The sequence below is a fragment of the Musa acuminata genome, chromosome BXJ2-5 (assembly GCF_036884655.1).
Source record: "Musa acuminata AAA Group cultivar baxijiao chromosome BXJ2-5, Cavendish_Baxijiao_AAA, whole genome shotgun sequence".
NCBI lineage: Eukaryota > Viridiplantae > Streptophyta > Magnoliopsida > Zingiberales > Musaceae > Musa > Musa acuminata.
This window is the reverse complement of record NC_088342.1, coordinates 36,623,257-36,650,020: the sequence shown is the minus strand read 5'-3', so window position 1 is coordinate 36,650,020 and position 26,764 is coordinate 36,623,257. Positions and strand designations below refer to the sequence as shown.

Below are 26,764 nucleotides of genomic sequence, written 5' to 3'. Positions count from 1 at the left end.
CTGCACCAGTCTCCGCGATGATCATGTGAACCCCTTCCTCGGCAGCCCCTGTTTTGTTTTAAGTGCAAGAAATTCACAGTATTAGACTATTCCGATTTTGCACATAATTCACATCAACATTTAGCATAAACATTAGGTGGTTTCTTCTTCCATCGAGTTAGCAGTTGAGAAGATCCTATCCTATCCTATCCCCAGACTTAGGGGCAGGCAGAGGCATGGTTGTGGAAACTGGAACAGTCCCTAGTCCTTCACGTTAGCCAATTAGCTACGAGGGCTCTTGGACTTGTACTTCTTCCTTGGTCCAATCCACCCTCATTCCAAGTGTCTCTATCAGCAAAGTTGAGAGCTGCAAATGAAGTTTAGAAAGGAATCCTCCGTCAAATTCTTGAATGAGAAAGGGATCAGTTTAGAAACCACTTATTTTCTTTTCCAGTAACTCTCGTTCGCATTGCAATTCAAGCGCTCGTATTCATATAACACTTTGTTGCACAAAAAGTATCTGAGCTTACAAACAATTAGAACCAACCCGAAGTAACTGCAATTGAGATTCTACAATCTCTAAACATGGAGAGAGCAACGACATGCATGCAAATATGAAAGCAAAGAACATATGGTAGGTTTGGTCACTTCTACTTCTTTTTGCCAGCTTTTCCGTCCTTCCTCCTCACAATTTCATCAGCATATTTGATACCTTTACCCTTGTATGGTTCCGGAGGCCTCCACTTCCTTACTGCAGCAGCAAACTCACCAATGGCACACTTGTCGTATCCGATGACGGCGATCCTAGTGTTGTCCTCCACCATCACTTGCAAGCCATCAGGGATGGCCATCCTCACTGGATGGGAGAATCCAAGGTTCAGAACAAGATCCCTGCCCTCCAGCGTCGCCCGATATCCAACCCCAACTAATTGAAGTCGCTTTTCAAATCCTTTCGAGACCCCAACAACCATGTTATCTGTGAGAGTTCTGCGTTTCAAGAGGATATATGTGTAAGCCAAATCTAGCAGAGAACTTACCAATAACTACATTACTTCATAGAACAGATAAGCTTCTAGCCATAAGTAAAAGCAAAGCAAATGATGTTATTTTACAATCACCATCCTTAATTATTCAAGGCCAACATTTTAGCATTTCTAAATTTTCTCTTGTTATAAAAGAAAATAGATTTTGAAAAAAAAAAGTTCATCCAATAAAAATAAAATAGCTAGACTTCTCAAAAACAATTTCACAACTTAGTGGTATGTACTGTTGTAACAGGTATGGATTATTGCTAAGATTACGATTGGCTATTAGAGATGGCCTGGTTAGAATAATATACATTTTCACTCAAATAACAACCAGGAGTTTCACAACTTAGTGGTATGTACTGTTGTAACAGGTATGGATTATTGCTAATAAGATTACGATTGGCTATTAGAGATGGCCTGGTTAGAATAATATACATTTTCACTCAAATAACAACCAGGAGTAGCTTCAACGTAGTTAAAATGAAGAAAACTCATTTAAGATGGTATGTACATATTCAAAGAAAAGCTATAAAATTTGTGATCAAATATTGCGACTCAAGAGACCTAAGAATATTTTCTTATAAACTATAAAAAAAAGAGATTTCTTTATTCTTGATTCAACTATGTTGCGCTAAATAAAAATCAATGGTGGGAGAAAATCTACATAGTCAACCTTAAATAACTGGGATACCATGGCATGTTATTGTTTGTTTGTATCTCTTGAACAGATAGTTCTGAGATCTCCTATCACTAACTGTTAACGAATTGTCAAGTTAACTACCAATGATTTGGTTTTAAGGGTTTAAATTATTTAGACAAACTTAGACTGTTTACTTTATATGGTAACTTATTAGTACAAAAGAAGGGTTGAAAGGTCGCAAACCAAAAAATTCTTATTTTAAGATGTCATAAAGCACATTTGATGAGATCTTAAGAACTAAAAACATAAAGATTATTCTGCAGATTATATATTTATTTGTGACAAAGGATGAAACAAAAAACATGTATTAGCATATTTATGGATCCAGAAAATTCGTTTTGACCAATAAAAGACTTCAAACAAATCTACACTTCAAGTTTGCACCTAAAATTAAAAGATCAGTAAAGATTTCAAAAACAGATTATATCAAACAGATTTAGATGGTCAGCCAAGGTTGCATAGGTTTGACTGTGAGACTATTTAAAAGCAATTGTTTGAGGCAGAAAAAGAGGAATATCCCATCTCTTAGTTAAGAGACTTAAGCCTTGTCTTACATCCTTCCCTAGTGTGTAGTTACTCTTGCTTTTGCTATATGAAAGCCCTTGCTTTCTTTAGTTTTGAAATAGTAAGGTGTATTGATGTTTATCTTGAGCCCATAAAAAGATGTCATGTAAAAATTTTCTCCCATAACCCAAAAAAAAAAGGAAAGATTAGCAGTGTAAAGATGTATTGTTCAACCACAAAGAACAACTGAATGGAAAATTTTTCCTTGGCAGAAGCGAGTGATAAATATATGCCAGATTTGAAAAACCACTCAAAGCTTCATGTTCATTCCCTCTTACCATGTCCCTTAATTCCTATTAAATATGTATTAGCCAAGCAACTTGATTCTTGTATACCAACAATAGTTTAAATTGTTTACATTTCGAGTCTATGAAATCAATGAAGTGTCTAGTTTTTGTTGGTCATTTCTTCAAGCTCCCCTGTTAAGTTGACTAGTATAATGTAATCTTGATATACTCATATTTAATGTGAAGAACATACCAACAATCAATTTTTATGTTGGCCTTCCCAATTATCACAAATTAAATGGGAAGTCATTGACCTCTTAATAGGTTTTAAATTTTTAAAGTTCCAGCTTTGTGTGAGCAAACAACCAAAAGAAACCTCAATAGATAACAAATATGATTTCTCAATAGTTAGTGGGGAGTCTTAGAGCAATAAGCATCTCCTAGCCCCTCTCTATCTCTCCACCTCTGATACTCCACCTAAACCTCCAGAACCTGGAAAGGATTCGGAGAAGAGTACTTAGACGCCCCCTCGTCACCCATCTTGTGCTTCTGTTTTATTGGCTTCTCCTTCATTCTCTTCTGCTAACATTGGATGTCTGTTGCATCGATCCCCAATAGAGCATAATAAAGCCACTTTCACCAACTCGGTCTTCTTTGACGAAGAGAAACTCTAGTTATGGCATCGCCCTTGGTCATCCTATTTAATGGGTAAATTTTTTTCATCGACCTGTCATGGACAAAATTATAAATAGGATGTTTGATGTACTGCTTGGTTCTCTCTATCTGCATAGCTAAGGTTCTCTCTAACAAGGTATGCAATACCGTACCGTACCAGTGTTTCGAGGTTGGCTCAGTACGGTACGATACCATGTACCGAGCGATACGCTAGGGCGTACCGAGCGGTACACCTAATTTAGGTGTAAAACCCTCCGAAAATACCTGAAAATAAAAAAAAGTGAGGATAGGGTTTTTAAGTTAGAAATAAATATAGTAATAACATAAGTTTAGAAAGTTTACTCTCTAATTAAAGAAAGAGAATTTATACCTATTGATTATAAAGTTCTTCTTAATCTTCCCAAATTAGCCTCAATTGAATTCACAAATCGTTGTTTTGTAAAGTTTAGAAAAGCACAAATGTGAGAAAAAAAGAGTTTGAGATAGTTTAAGAGAGTATGAGAATGTAATGGAATGAAATAGGGGAGAAGAAGGGTTTAAATACTATGAGAAAGGGCTCCAACGGTCAATTTGACCATTGGAGCACTGTAGCACTATTACAGTGCGGTAACGATCGATTTCGATCGTTACCGAACGGTAACGGTTGAAATCGACCATTACCAAGTTGTGTCGGGCGGTAACGATCGAATTACCGCCCAATTTACCCCATATCATCCGATACGGAGCGCTTTTAAACGTTCCACCTGGTAGCGAGCGGTCCACATACTGGTATGCCGTCGGACCGGTACGTACCACCCGATATGGACGGTATCATTCGAAATTGCATACCTTGCTCTCTAACCACATGAAACCTTATCTTCAGTGTCTCATCAGCTCTAATCAAATAGACTTTCTTTCTAATCGTAGAATCCATGACAACATCCTTATTACACAAGAGGTTGTACATACCATTTACTCCTCAAAGGATAAAAATCCTTTAGTCATGGTTAAAATTAATTTAGTAAAAGCTATTGATCGTCTCTTATGATCAACTATTTTTCATGTTCTCTGTACTATGAATTTCCCTCGTGAATTTCAAAACTGGATCCAAGTTTATGTCTCCTCTCCATCTTTTGATTGTCTCATTAATGGCCAAATTTCTTCTCTCTTTACAAGTCGCTGCGAAATTAGAAAAGGAGATCCTCCCTCTCCTTATCTTTATATCCTGGTAGCATAAATTTTAACTCAACTTTTTGCTCAAGCTATTGAGTCAAACCATCTTTCTCCTTTCATGTTTGGTCCCAACTGTAGCATTAACCACATCGTGTACACTATGATATCCTCTTATGTTTTAGGGCTAACAGGAAGTATTGTTTGGCCGTTCAATCCATTTTCCATACTCATGAATCGCTCACCAACTATCGTATCAGTATGTCCATGTCTGAAATTTACTTCCCCAAATCTACTCCTAGACACACTAGACTTGAAATATGCTTTCCTTGGCTTTAAGGAGGGATGTTTCCCCTTTAAGTATCTTGGTGCATCAATTGCACCATATATGATGACATTCTGCACAAAATTAAAGCTAAGCTTGCCTCCTAGCAGTGTCATTACTTATCTCGAGCTCGTCATCTTGTTTTAATTAAGTCGATTTTGAATTCCATCCCAGTGCACACACTGAGTGTTAATTGGATGCTTGAGTCTGTGTTTCATAAGTTGGAAACTCCAACTAAAAACTTCCTCTGGCAGAAAGGCCCTGATACTAAAGGGTTTCACCTCATTAATTGGTCCACTATCACGAATTCTAAGGATGATGAGGGTCTCACTATTCATGATCTCCCTATTTTTAAGTACACTTTACAAGCCTCCCAGATTGCTAGATTCCTTCATCATGCCAATAGCCTTTAGTATTTTGTTCTTTCTACCTAATATGGCCCTATAAATCCTTGGTCCCCTCCCACCATTAAAAACTCTACTTGAAGTTGGCGCCTTTTTCTTCAAGATGTGATCAGCCTTAGGGTTGGTTTCCCTAAACAGATTGGAAATGGGTCTCAAACCAGTGATTTCTATGATCCGTGGATTTTTTATTTACCATTGTTTTTAAAATTGACTTTTTTGGATGTTTCGACTTTGACGGAGGATACTACTGTGGAGACTCCCTTAACCAATTTGATAGCTAGGAAACCCAATTGCTATCGATGAGGTTTGGCTAAGAGTTGGTTTCTCATATTAACTTTATTGAAATTGCTCATTCACCCTGTGATGATTTATGGGCTTGGACTACTCATGTGCAAGGTAAGGCTATAGCTAAAGACGCTTATTTTTTCCTTAAACAGAAGGACTATGCCCCAGATTCCAGTTGGTACGGCTAGCATACTTTATGGAAGCTTCTTATTCTCCTAAAATCCACTTGTTTTGTTCGAAACTCCTCCACAAGCGACTACCTACTACAAACAGACACCAGTGGCTGCAGATGCAACCCAATCAGCCCTGCCCATTATGCCACAATACTCCTGAAACCATCTCACACTTATCCCACGAACTCTATTCAAGTGTGGGATAGATGGTCTCATGTTTTCCCAACCCAGTTCCTCCTTAAAAAATCCTGGAATGTAGATGATTGGCTCTTAGAAGGATCCACCCTTGACATTGGGAAGTTACTTCATGCTATCATTGAAAACCAACTCTGGTTTATCTAGAAGGCACAGAATTCCTCCCTGTTTACAGGATAATTACCCTCAATAACAGGGACTTGGTCCCAAGCAGTCACCTTTACTAGCCATTATGCTAGATCCACCCTACCTGAGGGCAACAAAATGAATAATTTTACGTGGGTTAAATGAAGTAAACCACCACTTGGTTGCGTTAAATTAAATACTGATAGTTCTTCTTCAATGCAGGAAGGAGGCCTCGGGTTCGTGATTCGTGACCAAGTTGGCATTTGCAAATTTGCAAGAACAACATATTCAAAACAAATCACCTATCCAGTATGAAGCATTGGCACTTAAGCTTGGTCTTCAAGCTACAACGATAGGTGAACTCATAGCAGTGCAAATTGAATCTAACTCCTCAACTCTTTATGACATTAACCAAGGACTTGACTCCCCCATAGTGTATTCGGACAACGATCAGCAACATTAAAGCTCTTCTATCTCAACTATCATCATACACAATCTGCACTGTTTCCGTCAGTATAATCAAGCAGCCCATTGTACTGCATACAGTGCCAGTGGAAATAAATCTGCTTTTTGTGGGCAGATACCTTCCCCCCTAAACTATCTTCTATTCTGTACTCTGGCCTCAAAAGGTCCTTTAGCAGATCTTTAAGGATCTAATAGAAGTCTTTTCTTGGAAAAAAATGCTCCAACTTTGCTTCTAAACTACTGTAATACCTACATTTTCACACACATAACTTCGTGACAAAAATTATTTGAACTGTTTATATATTATGGTGACATGAGTTATTTGCTTAGTGAATTGAACTGTGTAACGATTTTGTTTAAATAACCACCAGCAAACAATCATATCTTATGATTGGTCCTCATGTTCTTATTACATCAGTGCATTGTCAGGGTTATTTCCTGTCTAAACAAGAAAAAAGAAAAGCTGATGACATCTAGTTTCATGCTATCAATTTAATACCATGAAGGATACAGACTAGTTGATACTTGATATATTTGACCATTACAAAACCAGCTAAATCAGACTCTCGGTAAGTGTTTTCTGGGCGAATCAAGTTGAAAGTGGTCAAGACCACCTAATAAGCAAAAGAATTAGAATAAAGACTGACAGCGTTTCAAAAAATAGATTTAAACCATGCAAGAGACAATTATCAACAATGATTCTTATCATTCAATTGATAATAGAAGGTTTCAAGTTTTGGACCAAGACATGTATCAGTCCCTGGTTAGACTAGTATTGTCACATCCTGAATTTTTTTTTTTTTTTTCATATATTTTCACACAGGCCAAATAAATAAACATCACTTTATTCATCATCTATAACCATTTATTACAATTCATTTATTCATCAAATTACAAATAGAAAAGTTAACTTCAAGAGTCATCCAAGTGGCTCTACCTAGCGGTAGAGGAATGTTCGCTCTCCACTGGAATCTGATTTCGTACTAGAGGGAGGCTGCTCTGAAAATCAAAAACAAAGAAAATTCAGCAACGCTGAGTAGGAACCCCAAAAGTCAAATCAAGATAAATACATGACCAAAATTCAATCAATCATCCCATTGGCGTATATCAAGTACCCGAAGGAGCACTCCCCCAACAGCGGATGGAGAGGCTTTATCCTACGGGATGAGTTTGTGTTCTCCCAACAGCGGATGGAGGCAAACTCACATCACACTCCCAACAGCGGATGGAGTGGTGTCCCACACCCGCCAAAGTGGGGACACGTTCCTCCCAACAGCGGATGGAGGAACCGTCCAGCCGCCACGTCTGACGGCCCGCTAATCCCCGAAGGGAATCGCCCTACCTGCTCTTGGCAGGAATATAATCTCACACTGGTCATATCCATTTCGGGATGAAATAACATATTTAAAACATCTCTTTCAAAAATCATCAATATCAAATAATATAAATTAACCCTCAATTGACTTGAACTCTAGTTTAATCGATTCAATTGAACTCGATTTACTAGAGCCTAACTGAACTGATCTCTAATCCTTATTTAACTGGTCTGGAACCACCCTAGACTAGTATAATTTAGACTAGATTAAGTTCAATTTAGGTTAAACTAACTTGAATAAGTCAATCAATTCGGAATCACCATGAATTGATCTAGACTAATCAAGTATAGTTTAATTCAATCAATATTTAGGCTCAAGTTCAACAATAATATTGGGCTAGATTGAGCCAGTCCATCTACTGGTCCAGCCTTAGCCCATGGACTAGTCATAGCATATACCCATTAACAACATATATGAAAACATAATAATGCATTAAAAGATAGATGAAGAGAAAAGTTTTAATACAAAGAAATAACATTCTCAATTTGACTAGAAATCATAAGACATTAAAAGAGGGACTAGGAGATAAGTTTTTAACACAAGGAAATAGCTTTCTAAATTCAAATAAAAATCATGTTTTCAACACATAAAATTTCAACATATTCTAGCCATATTTTAAATCATTCAGAATAATATATTTTAAAATTCAGATCAAAGAATATCAAAAAGGGATTTTAGATAACATATTCTAGTCTAACAAGATTTTAATCCAGATAAGATTAAAGATAAACTGTAATACAGAAAATATATCATATAAAACATATACCTTTTTAACATATTTAATTCTACAATAAAAACCTTAATCATGGGTCAGAGAATATTTTGAAAACTTTAACTGATTACTTTAATACAAAAAAATTTGACATTTAAAGAATTGATACACATTTTTCAAACTATAAAACTTTCAACATTTAAAGAATCAAAATAAAAGCTAAAACTTTTAAGAAAGGTAGGAAAAACCTACCTCTTGTCAACAGGGTGTAATTCCTCGTTCTCTTGTCAACATGGTGTAACTCCTTGTTCCTCCCGCTGCCAGGCTCGACTAGGTGAGGAACGAAGGAGAGAGAGATCCCTCCCCTTTAAATAGGAGGTGAGCCTCTATTAAGGGAAATAAATTTTAATTTTCGTATTTATTTAATATAAATTATTTCCATTTAATATACTACCAAATATGATATCATCATATTTGGAATACTTACTAGTTATTTCCTTAATTCATATCAACAAACAAGGAAGTAGATTAGGATTTCCTTAAATTATAATAACAAGTAAGGAAAGAAAATCAATTCCTAACTTAAATATTTGATGTGATTACAAGTATGGGTCCAGTATAGTGGCATATGGACACACAGTACACTGACATAGCAATTGACACAGACCAAAGAGAAAGAGGGATAGAAGAGGGAAAGAGGAGGAGGAGAAAGAAAGTAGGAGAAAGAAAGGAGAAGATGGCTATGTGCATCATTGGAGGAGGGTGAGGTGGAGGCAGCTTTGACAATGGGACGAGGTGGACGTGGCAGAGGCAGAATTTACACTGTCCAAGTGAAGGAAAATAGAAGTTTTGTTTGAAGTAAAAGCTCTTTTTTACCATCTAAAATAGCCAACAGTTTTTGACAGCTGTCAGCAGCTGTTTTTGCCTGTACAACTTCAAAAAGGAAAAAATTAAGAAAACCTGGTTTCAAAACTGGAACTCACCTGGTCAACGTACCGGAACCACATTAAACCATGGCATATCATCAAGAAATGCCAATAATTCATAGTTCCCTATTTCCTTAGCAATTTATAGATTAGTTCAATCAACCTATAACACCATACGAGAAAGAACTCTTTCACAATAAATTCTCAAAAACTGTACTTTCTTGTTTTTATTTTTATGCTAATATGTTTCTGTCAGTCCCCTACAATGTGTATCTTTAATAACAAATTATGACCAGAAAGTGTATTAACATCTGCAACAATTTGCTGAAAAGACAGAACAAAAAGCAATTAGCTTATGATTGCATGTAAATGTCTATGTTAGGAGACATGATAATTTTTCACAAATTTGAACAAAAACTGCAAACAAAATACACCTGACATGCATATTGCCTTCCCCAAAAAAGACATAGACCAGGGAACTTATGCATACTAGCAATGATGCAAGACCATTCAATATTATCATACAGGAGGAATTAGATAACATAAACAGAAGGTATATTATCCTGCCATCCATCTCAAAATGTTACAAAATTCCAATTATATTAAAAAGATAAAGTGATTCACGAAAACAATCTAGTCTAGAATTTTAATGTGATACGCAAGGTCTCATGTGACAATGTTTATGATTAGGATGCATCAAGGGTTGATATCGGCCAAAAAACAGTCAATTGTCACCAGTATAGTAAAAAAACTCACCTGAAAAGCCCATGCATTTGATTGGCTCTTCTAGTTTCTACAGCCTTGGAGACCTTTAAAAATCCAGATTCATCCCTTTGAACTTTTACCTCACGTGGGTAAGTCCTTGAAAGTTCCCCAAGTGGACCTTTAACCTTCAAATCTTGCCCATCCAACGCAATGGTCACATTTGGAGGCACTTCAATTGGTCTCTTTCCAATCCTAGATTCCTTACATTCCACTGGCTTCCGCAGAAAATGAACCCTACTGAATGGAGCATCTGAAATACAAATCCTACTTCTATCACCGAGAAATGCAGAGTTCAAGTTGCTGAAGGATCAGAAGCAGGGACATTTAGTTAGCTTCTGTATTCATCAAATACAAGCAACTAAAATGCTAAACACCTTAATGCACAACAAAAACTAAAAACTTTTTTGTCTTTAACCACAAAAATTAGCCAATGCAACTATGATTTTCAGCAAAATAGTGTATAATCAGGGTCTAAATAACTTGAGATAACCAATTGAACTAGAACTCATAAACCAGTACAATGCTATGGTCGATATAAAATTGTGTGAGCACACTATTATGGTTACTATCGTTGTGTATTAAGATTCACTTCACATATAAACCAGACACATCACTGAACTCAGAGCAGGAAACACCAACTGCATAAAGCATTATCATGAAGCATGTTTAGATGACAACTGTTCGTATATAAGATGTTGTAACGTGTTAAGCAGCATTAGTTTCTGCACATGCAACTGCACATGGAGTCAAATAATTTGCACTCCACTCTAAGAAGTAAAAGCTGAAAGAACGAACTCATTTACCCCCCAAAAAAATAAATCAAAGAAATAATCTAAAATAGGACAAGCTTGCTTAAGAAAACGGAAGCATGGTAGGCCTGAAGCATAATTTCAAGGATTAAAACATCAACAGATGGAGTACAGATGGATACAGGTATTGTGCCAAATTAGACATGACCATATACTGCTGCAACACATCATTCTACATCTTTCTTGCCGGATATGTTGTAATTATCCAACCCGTCAATGATCCTACTTAGTATATGGACCGACTTCGCAAAACACATTCAACATTTGACATGTGCTAGAAAAAGGGTGCATCGCATCCATTTGAAAGCACGCCGTAGAACCCAAAAAAGGATTGGAAGAGCAGAGAAGAGAGAGAAGGATACCAGGAGGAGTGAATCGAAGGAATCACCAACGCCATGGCCTTCTTCCTCGGGCTGTCGCTCTATCCTAGCCTCCCTCGCTGTCTCCCCCCAAGTAAAGAGGCTCCTCTTCATCACCCTGCTCTTTATCTTTCGTCCGTGTGTTATCCAGACCTGTCTGTCGACGGATCGGGTTGAGCTCTGGAATAAAAGCCACTGGGGCCTGACCCGGATCCGACCCAAATTACTTTGTGAAGCACGCGCGGCCACCGATCCACCTGGAACCTCATCGACGGTGATGATGACGGAGGAGGTCGCGTCGCCGGCGGTTCAGGCGGTGGTGCTGGAGGAGGCGTGTAAGGCGCAGTTGAGGTGGTAGGGTCAGCCGCCGAGAAAGAAGAGGAAGGGCACATGACGGCTGTGACGCAGGAAACAGAGGGAAGAGGGCAGATGGCGGAGATGTCATGCCATGACCCGCCGGGGCAAAACCCGACCCGAGCGAAACGGGTCGAACCGACTGACGGGTTCGGATCTTGAGGTCAATCTTTATCATCTGTGGCTCCACGCTGATTTGCTTGGTGTACATATAGGAAACGCAGACGATGAAAAGAAGAGGTTGTTGATATACCAGTGATCAATTTGATAGCTTTACGTTATTATCAATTTATGTAATAAAGGATCCATTTCACCAGTAGAAAATATCTTATTATTATTATTATTATTATTATTATTATTATTATTATTATTATTATTATTATTATTATTAAATTGTCCTTGATAATCAGATTTTTGATCTCAGCTCCTCCCCTCTGTACTACTTTAATGTGATTGCTAGAGAAATTATGATCTTTACAATTAGACAATCCAGACATATTTAAAAAAACTGAAAAATAATATTAAATACAAAAGACATAAATAATACACTATATTATATATAAAAATAAAATAATATATAATGTTCGAGAAAATTCCAATCTAAACACATCGGATAAAGTAATAAAATGCTATATAAAGTACAATTTACATCAAATATTATAAAATTATATAAATTAAAATTATATTCACTTTCACCCACGCACCACCCTTTTGCCTCAAGGCCCAAACGACCATGATTCCCCTGAAAACAAAGTGTGATCTAGTTTTCCACCTCAAATTATGGGACTGGTTCAGATTTGTATAAGGATTACCTGCTAATTCAACTCAAGCATCAGCATACCAACTCAATGGCAATTATAAGGTTATTTTTCAATCAACCATATAACTATCACACTCTTGGATTTTTTTTAAGCCCAATATACATATAAGTAATCTTTTTATCACAAATACATTCACTCCGTGTGTAACATTTATTTATTTTTGGTAAGTTCCATGTATAACATCTCAGTTCAATCCCATATTGAAGGTAGACAAAGATTTAAACTAACACATGAGGATTTAATGAGTATATTATTGTTAAATTATATATTGATCAATGGCTATCTCATTAGAGTTGATCTACTAAAAGATTTAAATGAGAAAGAACTTATCTATCAATGAACTCAAAGCGCATCACCAGTCTCACATATGTTTAGTCCTCCTATATTGAAAATGAGCTAAAATTTAGAATAACTTTTAAGAGTCTTACGAATGTATTCTAATTAATCTCTACCTAAGTATTTTGACTAACAATTTAGGCTCAACAATGTTAATATATTATTTATTAATTTTTTAATAATAATCTCATCATATCATATGATGATAGTGAAAAAAAGATATTATTTATTAAAATTTTTGAGTTAAAAGATTTTTTAAATTAATGTAAATGCTCTTGAGCTTCTTGACTTAAAATATATCCACCAAAATACTATCATGAAAATGCTCGATGCAAAATTTGAGTAAATTTACATTTAATTTAATTTAATAATGATACAATAAGTAACAATGTTTCAATAAAATTATCCCATTAAGTTTTTCCTAATAATATAATCAAATAACATTATGGATAATTTATCTAAAAGAAACTCTCGCTATTAGTTTTTGATATCTTGTTTTTTTTATGAATCTTTTAAATTTTCTTGTAAGAAGTTCTATGTCATTATTATCACTTGAGCTTTCATTTGAATGATATTCTTTTGTTCTAAATGTAATATCCTTCTTGTCCTTTGGAAGATTGTTCTTATGTTCATCGTATACCTTGCAAGTCATTTCATAGGTCATTAATGATCCTAGGAGTTATTCAAGAGAAAAGTTGTTTAAATCCTTTGCTTCTTGAATTGCATTTATGTTTGGATCCCAACTTTTTGAAAGGAATATTAGAATTTTATTAACAAGTTCAAGATAGTAAAACATTTACCAAAAGCTTTCAAACTATTGACAACATTCATAAAATGAGTATATATGTCACCAATAGTTTCACTTGGCTTCATTCAAAATAATTCAAAACTATATACCAAAAGATTAATCTTAGATTCTTTTATTCTACTTATGCCTTCTTGAGTAACTTGCCAAATATCATACACAGTTTCACATATAGAAATACGATTAAACTTATTTTTATCTAAAGCCCAAAAGAAAGCATTCACAGCTTTAGTATTTAACGAAAATATTTTTTTCTCTAAACCATTTCATTCATTCATTGGTTTAGAGGGTTTCAGAAAACCTAACCTAACAATGTTCTATAGATCAAAATCCATAGAAAGCAAGAAAATTCACATTTATGTTTCTCAATACGTGTAGTCCGTCCCATTGAACATAGAAGGACAAGTGATAGAGTGACCCTCTTAATTATCGAAAAAAGTCATTTAATCTCTCTTGGGTGTTAAACTAAATGAGAGAACCAAGCTCTAATACCAACTGTTAGGATCGTAAAGGAACTAAGAAGGGTGGCTGGGGGTGGGGTGTTGAATCTCGTATTTTGATGATGAAACTACTTGATATATGTTTATGATTTAATCTGCGTTTTGAGTGACGCAGGATGCATCGATCAGGATGAGACAAGTAAAGCAGGAAAATCATGTTGGGCCGGAGGAACATGTCAAAAGATTGGACGTCGGGCCGGTGGATCGGTCGACGTATCGACAGAAGGATTTGGGCTGTGGATTCGGGCATCGGGCCAAGGAGAGCGGATATTGCGCCAAGGACATCGGAGTTGCGGAGACAACTGGCCGATTGGGCAATAGGCTGCAAGAGAGGACGATGCGCCGAAGAATCGGACGAAGCGTCGAGAGACCAATGACATGCCGGACAACGTGATTAATGCTTAGGATTAATTGTCTTGATCGAAGTTTTTGTTTTACATGTGCAAGATTAACTACGATGAAAGTAAGACATGCAGCAGGAGTTGCGCCGGAGTCATAACAATGATCACGTTGGGAGTTCGAGAGCTCGACGGAAGTTCGGACAATCGTCGGAGGTTCTGCGGGAACAAATCCGAGAAGTCCAGAAGCTTGCCAAAGGAGCTCATCGGAACTTGCCAAGTGGATCGTCGCAAGTCCAGGAGTTTGCCGGAAGTCCGCAGGAGCATCACCGAGGGTTCGTCGGATGATCGACGGAAGTTCGCTGGAAACTCGCCGGAAGAAGCGATTGACGCACCGAAACAAGCTGCAGAATTTGTCTTAGGAAATAATCGTAGTTAGCACATTGATTAATTTAGAAATGGGAGGTGATCCCATTAGCTTAATCTTGGGGCAATTGGGCCCCTGAAGAACTCAAATTGGGCCGAATGGATCAACAACCCATTCGGACCCAGGTTGCTGTGGGAGGTGCAACCGCCCAGGCTATGTCTCCCAGCGAGACTGGGCGGTGCAACCGCCCCAGCCAAGAGGTGGCACCGCCCCGGGCTCAGTCTCCGATCGAGACTGGGCGGTGCAACCTCTTCTGTCAAGAGGTAGCACCGCCAGAGCTCAAGTTTCGAGCTCTGCCAGGCGGTGCAACCTCTCCAGTCAGGCGGTGCAACCGCCTGAGCTCGGTCTTCGAGCTCTAGCAGAGAGGTGCAACCGCCCCTAACAAAGGTGGCACCGCCCAGAGGCTCAGTCTTCGAGCTCTGCCAGGCGGTGCAACCGCCCTAGTCAGGAGGTGCAACCGCCTGATCCCGGAATTCCGGGAATTGACAGATTTGAGCTCCAAATTTGAACTGGGTTGGGGTCTCTAAATACCCCACCCATTCAGCACTGAAAGCACAGAACACACACTCGAAATCTTGTTGTCTTTCTATGATTCTTAGAGCTCAAAACTGTTAGTTCTCCTCCTTCTGTTCTTCAAAGTTTGAGTTGTAAAGAGAGGAGAGAAAACTTCTGTAAAGGTTGTCTCCTAAGCTCGCCAAAAGGAGTGAATCTGTAAGAGGGTGGTTGGCCTTTGCCTATTGAAGGAAGGTCTCTAGTTGACGTCGGTGACCTCGTCGGTGGAGGAAGCCAAAAGTGGAGTAGGTCAAGATTGACCGAACCACTCTAAATCTCGGTTTGCATTTCCCTTGAGCATTTTACCTTTACTGCAAACTTTTCAATAGCTTACTGCCCTCTGCGATTTTACGAACGAGTTTCAAGGTTCAAACGTAAATCTGCGTTTAGACATAAATCTGCGTTTAGACGTAAATCTGCATTTAGACGTAAATCTGCTTTTTCGTATGATGATCTTATTGCATATTGCATTTACGTTTTGAGCTGTACAATAGCAACACACTGCCTTTATACTTCTGCTTAAACTGCGTCTTATCTAATCAAGTGATTTACGAATCGGCACTTAGACGTAAATCTGTTTCTTCGTACGAACATCGGATTTTAGTTTGCACCGATATTCTGGTTTTCATCATAACTGCAAATTGCCTGCATAGATTGACTGTAACCTTGCTTAGTATCAACTTTCATAGAGAGTTGTCTGTATCGTTCAAACGCAGCTTTCGGTTTTAATCGTAGAAAGTTTTCCGCTGCACTAATTCACCCCCCCCTCTTAGTGCTCTCAATCCTAACAATTGGTATCAGAGCCCGGTATTTCTCATTTCGGACTTACACCCGAGAGAAATGGCTCTTCATGGCTTTCAAGAGGGCTTTTCGGTTTTTCGTCCACCGTTGTTTAACGGATTGGACTACACCTATTGGAAGACCCGAATGAGGATCTTTCTTATTTCTATGGATGTTGAACTTTGGAATCTTGTCAAAAACGGTTTTTCGAAGTCTTCTCTTCCAATGATCGAATGGTCAGATTTAGAGAAGAAGCATTTTTCTTTAAGCGCAAAGGCTATGAATGCCTTATTTTGCGCTTTAGACAAAAATGAGTTCAATCGGGTTTCTTTATGCGAAACGGCTTTCGATATTTGGCGCACTCTTGAAATCACGCACGAGGGAACTAGTAGAGTCAAAGACTCGAAAGTTAATATTTTACTGCATGATTTCGAGCTTTTTCAAATGAAGCCAAGCGAAACCACTAGTGACATGTACACCCGTTTTACAGATGTCGTCAATGGTTTAAGAGCTCTTGGCAAATGTTTTTTGAATTCTGAACTTGTGAACAAGATTCTGCGTTCTCTTTCTAAGAAGTGGGATTCAAAAGTAACGGCTTTACAAGAAACAAAAGATTTAAATATTTTTTCACTTGAAGAACTAATTGGTTTATTGATCACATATGAAATGACGTGCAATGCACGTGAAGAACTTGAGAACCACCTTCCAAAGAACAGGAAGGATTTGGGACATAGAACATTTGAAGACCACTCGAGCATAAGCTCAAGTGATGGTGAACTTAAACTACAAATGAAAAAAAAATTAAAAAGTAAAAAGAACGGAACTACTTGCTTTGAACACAAGAAGAAGAACAAAAATTGGGATGAATCGAGCTCCTCCGAAGACGAGGAGAAAATCAACAAAGGCAAGGTGGCAAACTATGCCTTTACGCCTTTCGACGCTGAGGTAATCAAAATGCCTTTAATTTACTTTGAAATTACATGATGCTTTTCATAAAGCATTTTTCTTTTTTATTTAATTTTCTTGAAAATTGCATGTTTAATAATTTTATAATGAAAATACAAACAATTAGGAATCATGCTTATCATTCTAGTAATTTTGAAAATAATCATGAAAATTGCATGTTTATGATAAACAAAATGATTTTGATTAAAAATACCTTATGAAATCATGCTATATGTGGTTGAGAAGTAATAATGTGTATCATGTTGATTTCCATTGTTATTTCTCGATTTTAAGTATATGAAATCATGTTTAATTTGAAGTTATGATTAATGAGTATATATTTTTGAAATTATGTATGATGATTCTTGATATTTATGGATTATCGATTTTCATGATAATAACAGTGGCTTTAAAAAAAAAAAAAAATTGATGCATGTTTTCATAAATGGAAAGGTATGCTAACCTGAAATCGACCACTTAAAATGAAACACTTAAAAAGGGGGAAAATATATTATCAATGAAATCATGAATCTGTTTATGTTATAAATTTTGTGAGCCATAAAAATTATTTTGATGATTTAAATTTGAAATGAGTTTTATCAAAATCATGATCTTGATTTATCAAATTGAATGAATTGAAAATGAATGATGATTTTTCTCTTGAATGATTGTGACTTGTATTCCTTGTATTCATGATATGATTTTTATGCAATTCTTTGTATTCATGAAATATTTATCTCATCACCCAATTATTTCTTTTCAATATTCCTCAAGTGATGATATGAATGCATGAGATATTCATGAATTTATTTTGATGTATGCAAATGAGAAGTTTCGATCATGCATGGTAGGATGCAATGTGACAAATTAATACCATGATGATTTGAAATATTTATGATTTGGAATGATGCATATACTTTTTATTATGATAATGTATAATGTATCATGAATGCTTAAAAAAATTAAATAAATAAATATTTATATCATGTTAGATGGTTTTACATATTATGCATGATAAGCTATAGTGATGAGTGAAACAATGATTGAAATAATATGAATGATGAGTTGGAATCATGCATATAATAATGAGTTTATATGTTTTGAAAATGTGCATGTTTTAATTTAAAAATATAATGCACAAATGAGATTGATACTAACCTTTGTCATGATTTAAAAATTGATGTAAAGGGTTTTTCCCTTCTTTTTGACAATGACAAAAGGGGAGATAGCTAGCTTGCACAATTCAAGAAGAAAGCAAAAATTGCACTTCTCAAAAGAGAAGAAATTGCTATCTTGAACATCACCAAGAAGTGCTATCTTGCAAATCTCAAGACACACAAATGCAATCATGCAAAATTTGTAATTTTGCACATCATTAAAATTTATGATGCTTTGGTGATTATGCATGTTCTAAAATGTTATAAAATTCACTAGCTTGCATGATGTAGAACTTAGCTATATTGAACATCACCAAGGAATGCTATCTTACCTATCTCAAGAAGCAAAAAGTTAACTTACACATCTAGCAAAACTTATATTTCAAGAAGCAAGAGTTGCTTTCTTGAACATCTCAAAATTGCTAGCTTGCGGGCCTTAAAATGTAGAAATTTTTTGCTAGCTTGTATATGGTAAACTTGCTATCATACTACCATGATGATGAGCATGCCTTTGTTAGGATCGAGAGCACTAAGAGGGGGGGGGGGTGAATTAGTGCAGCGGAAATCTTACAGCGATTAAAAACCAAAAGCTGCGTTCGTTCAATAAAAACTATTTTGATGCAAAACCCGATTCTAAGATTGCTTATGATTGAGTGCAGTTTACGTTTAAACACAGTTAGCGTCTAAACGCAGTTTGCGTCTAAATGCAGATTGCGTCTAAACTCAGATTGCGTCTAAGCGCAGTTTGCGTCTTAGCGCAGATTGCGTCTAAGCGCAGATTGCGTCTAAACACAGTTTGCGTCTAGAAGCAGTTTAAGCAGAAGTATAAAGACGATGTGCTGCTGTTGTACAGCTCAAAAAGTAATCTGCAAAAAAACAGATTTACGTCTAAACGCAGATTTACGTCTAGACGCAGATTTACGTCTAAACGCAGATTTACGTTTTAAACGCAGATTTACGTCTGAACTTTGAAACTCGTTTGTATACTCGCAGAAGGCAGTATGCAGTTGAAATCAAGACGTAAACGTGAACTGAGATCTGATGGTTGTGCGAGGAAAGCCGATTTACGTCTAAGTGTAGTTTTACGTCTAAATGTTGAAACTCGTTCGTAAAATTGTAGAGGACAGTTTGCAGTTATCAATAAGATCAAAATGTAAGTGTAAACTGCAAAGAAACTCGTTCGTAAAAGCACGGAAGACAGTTCTGCAGAATCAAACGTAAACGTAAACTGCAATGTACGAAAATACGAATTTATGTCTGAATGCAGATTCGGAAGAACAGCACTTAGAACTTGTTCGTGAAAGCGCAGAGAGCAGTAGTAATGAAGGAGGTTTGCAGTAATGATATAGTGCTCAAAAATAAACGCAAACCAGAGATTTAGAGTGGTTCGGTCAGCCTTGACCTACTCCACTTTTGGCTTCCTCCACCGACGAGGTTGCCGACGTCAACTAGTGGCCTTCCTTCAATGGGCGAAGGCCAAACTGCCCTTTTACAGTTTCTCTCCTTTTGACAGGCTCAGGAGACAACCTTTATAGACCTTTCTCTCCTCACTTTACAACTGAAAACTTGAAGAACAGAAGGAGGAGACTTAAAGGCTTTACAACACTTTTGAGCTCTTAGAATCACAGAAAAGATCAAGATTTCGGTGTAGGTCTGTATCTCTTTTCAGTGCTGAATGGGTGGGGTATATATAGGCCCCAACCCAATTCAAATTTCGAGCTCAAAATGATCAAATCCCGGAATTCCGGGATCAGGCGGTTGCACCTCTTGACTGGAGAGGTTGCACCGCCTGGCAGAGCTCGAAGACTGAGCTCAGGCGGATGCATCTCTCTGTCAGGGGTGGTTGCACCTTTCTGCCAGAGCTCGAAGACCGAGCTCAGGCGATGCATTTCCTGACCAGAGAGGTTGCACCTCTCTGCCAGAGGTGGTTGCACCTCTCTGCCAGAGGTGGTTGCACCTCTCTGCCAGAGCTCGAAGACCGAGCTCGGGCGGTGCATCACCTGTCCAGAGAGGTTGCTCCTCTCTGCCAGAGCTCAAAGACCGAGCTCGGTGGTTGCACCTCTTGGCAGAGCTCGGAACTTGAGCTCTGGCGGTGCTACCTCTTGACAGAGGAGGTTGCACCGCCCAGTCTCGCTTGGAGACTGAGCCCTGGGCGGTTGCACCTCTTGGCTGGGGAGGTTGCACCACCCAGCCTCGCTGGAAAGCCTAGCCTGGGCGGTTGCACCTCTTGGCTGGGGAGGTTGCACCGCCCAGTCTCGCTGGAAAGCCTAGCCTGGGCGGTTGCACCTCTTGGCCTAGGCGGTTGCACCTCCTGGTGCAATCAGGGTCCGAATGGTTCATTCCATTCGGCCCAATTTCAGTCTTTCAGGGGGCCCAGTTGCCCCAAGATTAAGCCAATGGGATCACCTCCCATTTTCCAACTTAATCAACGTGCTAACTACGATTAAATCTAAGACAACTTCTGCAGCTTTGCTTCGGTGCGTCAATCGCTCCTTCCGGCGAGTTTCCGGCGAACTTCCGTCGATCATCCGATGAACCCTCGGTGATGCTCCTGCGGACTTCCGGCAAACTCCTGGACTTTGCGACGATCCACCTGGCTAGTTCCGACGAGCTTCGCTTGGCAAGCTTCTGGACTTCTCGGATCTGTTCTCGCCGAACCTCCGACGACCGTCCGAACTTCCGTCGAACTCTCGAACTCCCAAAGTGATCATGAGCTTGACTCCGGCGCAACTCCTGCTGCTTGTCTATCTTTTATCGTAGTTAATCCTGCACACTTATCTCAACACATAGATTAGACAACAAATGACAATTGACTTCATCATCAAAATCCGAGATTCAACAATCTCCCCCTTTTTGATGATGACAATCAATTGATAATGGAGTTATCCTTAACTCCCCCTGTCTATATGCCATAGTTGAGATAAGTCAACCTTGAATTCAAGACCTAAGAATTCAAGTGACGTATTGATAAGTTAGATCAGTTAAACTTATCAATACTCCCATCATGATACTCATCATGATGTATCTCTTCATGAATGAAGTCAGGGTTTGCCATGCATCAATAAGTTTGTATGATTGTGTTTGTAACTATTCATCATGTAGTGTGAACATTAACATATAAAGCTTATTACATGATGCACACATTTGAACTTATTCTAGCAAGTTTCACATGATAAGATATCAACTCAGGGCATAATGCAAACTTTAGCACATGTTCATCTATCTCTTTGTGATGCAAGGATGGCATAATCATAGCAGTGTTTATCAATTCATATATCTCTCCCCCTTTGTCATCAACAAAAAGCATAGTAACTATGATACCAGAAATTTTACATGGATTGCTTTAAATACTTCTTCCCCTTTGTGTTATAATCCATTGTAAAGATTTTGCAAGATGGAATACATACACATGAATCACTTTATCAAGTCTATTTTAGAAACTCAATTTTCATGATTTGATCATACAATATAGTCCGAAAGATGATTTTAATTTATTTGTTCGGACACATGAGCATTCCTAATTCTCTTCTAATGAAATCAAATTGTTCTTCACTTAGAGGTTTTGTAAAAATGTCAGCTAGTTGATGTTTAGTATCAATGAATTCTATGGTTACGTCATGATTGGTGACATGATCTCGTATAAAGTGATGTCTAATATCAATATGTTTTGTTCTTGAGTGTTGTATAGGATTCTTGGTTAAGCATATTGCACTTGTGTTATCACATTTAATTGGAATATTTTTGAGATGAACTTTATAATCTTCTAAGGTATTTTTCATCCATACAACTTGTGCACAGCATGCACTTGCTGCAATATATTCAGCTTCGGTTGTTGATAGTGCAACTGAGTTTTGTTTCTTTGATGACCAGGAAACAAGGGCATGTCCTAAAAATTGACATGATCCTGATGTGCTTTTTCTATCTAATCTACACCCAGCAAAGTCAGCATCAGCATAAGCAATTAACTCAAAATTTTCTGATTTTGGGTACCATAATCCTAGATTTGTGGTACCATTAAGATATCTAAATATTCTTTTAACTGCTTTGAGATGAGACATCTTAGGGTTTGATTGAAATCTAGCACAAAGTCCTACACTGAACATGATGTCTGGTCTGGTTGCAGTGAGGTAAAGTAAACTTCCTATCATACCCCTATAAGTTTTTTGATCAAAGCTTTCTCCACTTTCATCAATTTCTAATTTAGCGGAGGTGCTCATAGGAGTGTTACTGGCCTTTGAGTTGTTCATGTTGAACCTTTTTAATAAATTCATGGCATATTTAGTTTGACTAATAAAGATGTCATTGCTTAGTTGTTTGATTTGTAAACCTAAGAAGAATGTTAATTCTCCCATTAAGCTCATTTCGAATTCAAGACTCATAGTTTTAGCAAAAGATTCACAAAGAGATTCATTTGTAGAGCCAAAGATGATATCATCAACATAAATCTGAACAATGAGAAAATTATTTTTAAAGTTCTTGATAAATAATGTAGTATCAACCTTGCCTTTTATGAAATTATTTTCAATGAGAAAAGTACTAAGTCTCTCATACCAAGCCCTTGGGGCTTGTTTTAAACCATAGAGAGCTTTAGTTAATCTAAACACATGATTAGGGTGGCCATTATTTTCAAATCCAGGAGGTTGTTCAACATAAACTTCTTCGGAAATGAAACCATTTAGAAAAGCGCTTTTAACATCCATTTGAAATAACTTAAAATTATTACAACTAGCGTAGGCAAGGAGCATCCTTATGGCTTCTAATCGAGCCACAGGTGCGAAGGTTTCTTCGTAATCGATACCTTCTTCTTGGTTGAAACCTTTGGCCACTAATCTAGCCTTGTTTCTAACCACGATACCATTTTCATCTTGCTTGTTTCTAAAGACCCATTTAGTACCAATAACTAAATGGTCATTTGGCCTAGGAACAAGCGTCCATACCTCATTTCTCTCAAATTGATTTAATTCATCTTGTATTGCGATAATCCATGAATCATCTTTCATGGCTTCATCAACACATTTGGGTTCAATTTGGGAGAGAAAGGCGGCGTTGGCACAAAAGTTTTTAAAAGAAGATCGTGTTTGAACCCCCTTTGATGTGTCTCCTAGGATTAGCTCCTTAGGATGAGCATCTATATACTTCCAATCCTTGGGTAAGGATGTTTCGGAAGTGGATGCATCCAAGTTGCTAGTTGGAGACGGGGTTTCGTTCAAATTCAAGGAATCAAAATTAACATCATCATCAAGATCATTTTTCTTAATTTCTGAAATCTCATTGAAAACAACATGGATGGATTCTTCAATAATTAAGGTTCTTTTATTGAAGATGCGAAAAGCTTTAGAAACCGAAGAATAACCAAGAAAGATTCCTTCATCAGATTTAGCATCGAATTTTCCTAAGTTATCCTTTTCATTCAAGATAAAACACTAACACCCAAAGACTTTAAAATATGAAACATTGGGTTTTTTGTTATTCCATAACTCATAAGGAGTTTTGGTGAGCAAGGGTCTTACTAGGACTCTATTTAAAATATAGCATGCAGTGTTTACAGCTTCGGCCCAAAAATATTTGGGTAGGCTATGTTCATTCAACATGGTTCTTGCCATTTCTTGTAAATTTCGATTTTTTCTTTCTACTACCCCATTTTGTTGAGGATTTCTTGGAGTAGAGAAATTATGGTTGTATCCGTTGAGTTCACAGAATTCTTGGAAGTCATGGTTTTGAAATTCTCCACCATGATCACTTCTAATTGACGAAATCATAGATCCCTTCTCATTTTGAACAAGTTTACAAAACTTGGTAAAATATCTAAAGCATTCATTTTTCTGTTTTAAAAAGTAGGTCCATGTATATCTGCTATAGTCATCAATAATGACAAAGGCGTATTTGCTACCTCCTAGACTCGATATAGAGATTGGTCCGAACAAGTCCATATGGATCAATTGTAAGGGCCTAGAGGTGCTTATTTGATTCTTAGCTTTGAAGCTACCCTTAATTTGCTTACCTAATTGGCAAGCATCACATACATTATCTTTGATGAATTTGATATGAGGAATTCCTCTTACAAGTTTTCTAGATGATACTTGAGTGATTAGTTTCATGCTTGCATGACCTAATCTTCTATGCCATAGCCAAGCATCCTCTTTCATAACGGCAAAGCACATTTCATCACATAAGTCATTGATGTCAATAGTGTATACGTTGTTTTGTTTTAATGCAATCATAGATATATTTTTGTGTGGTTTTTCAATGATGCAAGCATTAGATTCAAATCTTATAATATATCCTTTATCACATAATTGACTAATGCTCAAGAGGTTATGTTTTAAACCATCAACTAGTAAAACATCTTCAATAGAGAGGTTGGATTTGTTACCTATGGTTCCTTTGCCAATGATTTTACCCTTGTTGTTGTCTCCGAAGGTGACATATCCTTCGTCTATGCTAGTGAGCTTAGAGAATTGAGATGGATCTCCGGTCATATGCCTTGAGCATCCACTATCAAGATACCATTTCTTGCTCCTAGCTTGCGATTGTTTAGTTTTCTACAAGAAAGGATGATGTTTAGGTACCCATTTGCTTTTGGGTGCCTCATAAATGGATCTACATTTTCTATCATGCTGCATAGAGTTTATCATGGTTCCTTTAGGAACCCAAATTAATTTGTTTGGACTTATTTTCTTGAATGGACAACAATGTGTCTTGTGTCCAGATTTGCAACAAAAGTTGCACTTGGTTTGGTGTTGAACATGTAAGATGGAGCCTTTTATGAAGTTGGTTGGATTTTGGTGAGGATTTCTCACAAATCCAATCCCGCTCCTTTTTGGAATGTGACCCTTGTTTGCAAGGATCATGTTTAATGACTTGCTACCAACCTCGAATTTCTTCAAGGTGTCCTTGAGTAGCAGATTTTCTTTTTGCATAGTTTCTAAATCATGACATTTGATACATGAATTTAAACTATCATGATGTTCGACTTTTAACTTATCAAACTCACAAGTAAGACTATCATGCATCTTTTTCAGCAATTTATATTTTCTACTTATACTCTTGCATTCGTCAAATAAGTCATTGAAGGCATTTAATAATTCATCGAAAGATAAATCAGCATCTATTGAATTTGTTACCTCGTCTTCGATGGCCATTAAGGCGTAATGAGCAACTTGCTCGGTGTTGGACTCCTCTTCCTCAGATGCGCTCGACTCATCCCATGTTGCTTGGAGCGCCTTCTTCTTTGTTGTTCTTTTCTTGACTTGGGGACAATCACTCTTGTAGTGTCCCGGCTTTTTGCATTCATAGCAGATTACTTGGTCCTTTTTGGGTTCAAGTTTATTTTTAGCATCGTTCTTAACCTTGTTTCTTTTAAAGAACTTTTTAAACTTTCTTGTTAGAAGTGCCAAGTCATCATCACAGTCCTCATCACTTGAGTTTTCTCTCAAGTGGCATTCTGAAGTTTTGAGTGCCATATCCTTCCTGTTCTTTGGAAGGATGTCTTCTTGCTCTTCATGAGCTTTACAAGTCATTTCGTAGGTCATTAATGACCCGATTAGTTCTTCAAGAGGGAAATTTCGCAGATCTTTTGCTTCTTGAATAGCGGTGACTTTAGGATCCCAACTCTTAGGAAGGGATCTTAGTATCTTGTTAACAAGCTCAAAATCCGAAAAGCTCTTTCCAAGTCCTTTTAGACCGTTGACGACATCCGTGAAACGGGTAAACATGTCGCCAATGGTTTCACTTGGTTTCATCCGAAAAAGTTCGAAAGAGTGTAACAGCAAATTGATTTTTGACTCTTTTACTCTACTTGTGCCCTCATGGGTCACTTCGAGTGTGTGCCAAATATCAAATGCAGTTTCACAAGTTGAAACACGGTTAAACTCGCTTTTATCGAGTGCACAAAATAAGCCATTCATAGCCTTTGCATTTAGAGCGAAAGCCTTCTTCTCCAAATCATTCCAATCGATCATTGGAAGAGAAGACTTTGAAAAACCATTCTCGACAAGATTCCATAATTCAAAATCCATAGAAATAAGAAAGATCCTCATTCGGGTCTTCCAGTAGGTGTAGTCCGTCCCATTAAACATGGGTGGACGTGTAATAGAATGGCCCTCTTGGTTTCCGGCGTAAGCCATCTCTCTTGGGTTTTAATCCTTTTGAGAGTGAACCGGGCTCTGATACCAATTGTTAGGATCGAGAGCACTAAGAGGGGGGGGGGGGTGAATTAGTGCAGCGGAAATCTTACAGCGATTAAAAACCAAAAGCTGCGTTCGTTCAATAAAAACTATTTTGATGCAAAACCCGATTCTAAGATTGCTTATGATTGAGTGCAGTTTACGTTTAAACACAGTTAGCGTCTAAACGCAGTTTGCGTCTAAATGCAGATTGCGTCTAAACTCAGATTGCGTCTAAGCGCAGTTTGCGTCTTAGCGCAGATTGCGTCTAAGCGCAGATTGCGTCTAAACACAGTTAGCGTCTAGAAGCAGTTTAAGCAGAAGTATAAAGACGATGTGCTG

At 37.5% G+C, this 26,764-nt stretch overlaps 1 protein-coding gene across 1 annotated transcript; it reads right to left on the bottom strand.

Moving 5' to 3' along the window:
- Positions 1-446: 446 nt before the first annotated feature.
- LOC103985154 (large ribosomal subunit protein uL6c) lies at positions 447-11,395 on the bottom strand. Its single transcript, XM_009402780.3, has 3 exons — positions 11,246-11,395; positions 10,066-10,374; positions 447-966 (listed from the first exon to the last, which is right to left on the bottom strand). Exons 1-3 carry the CDS (start codon positions 11,278-11,280, stop codon positions 630-632), a joined length of 681 nt encoding a protein of 226 aa, XP_009401055.1. The 5' UTR covers positions 11,281-11,395; the 3' UTR covers positions 447-629.
- Positions 11,396-26,764: the final 15,369 nt, after the last annotated feature.

Coding starts and splice junctions, on each gene's coding strand:
- LOC103985154 (XM_009402780.3), bottom strand. CDS start 11,280: ATGGCGTTGGTGATTCCTTCGATTCACTCCTCCTG. Junction 10,375..11,245: donor CCTTCGATTCACTCCTCCTG/GTATCCTTCTCT, acceptor CTGATCCTTCAG/CAACTTGAACTCTGCATTTC. Junction 967..10,065: donor CAAATGCATGGGCTTTTCAG/GTGAGTTTTTTT, acceptor CTTGAAACGCAG/AACTCTCACAGATAACATGG.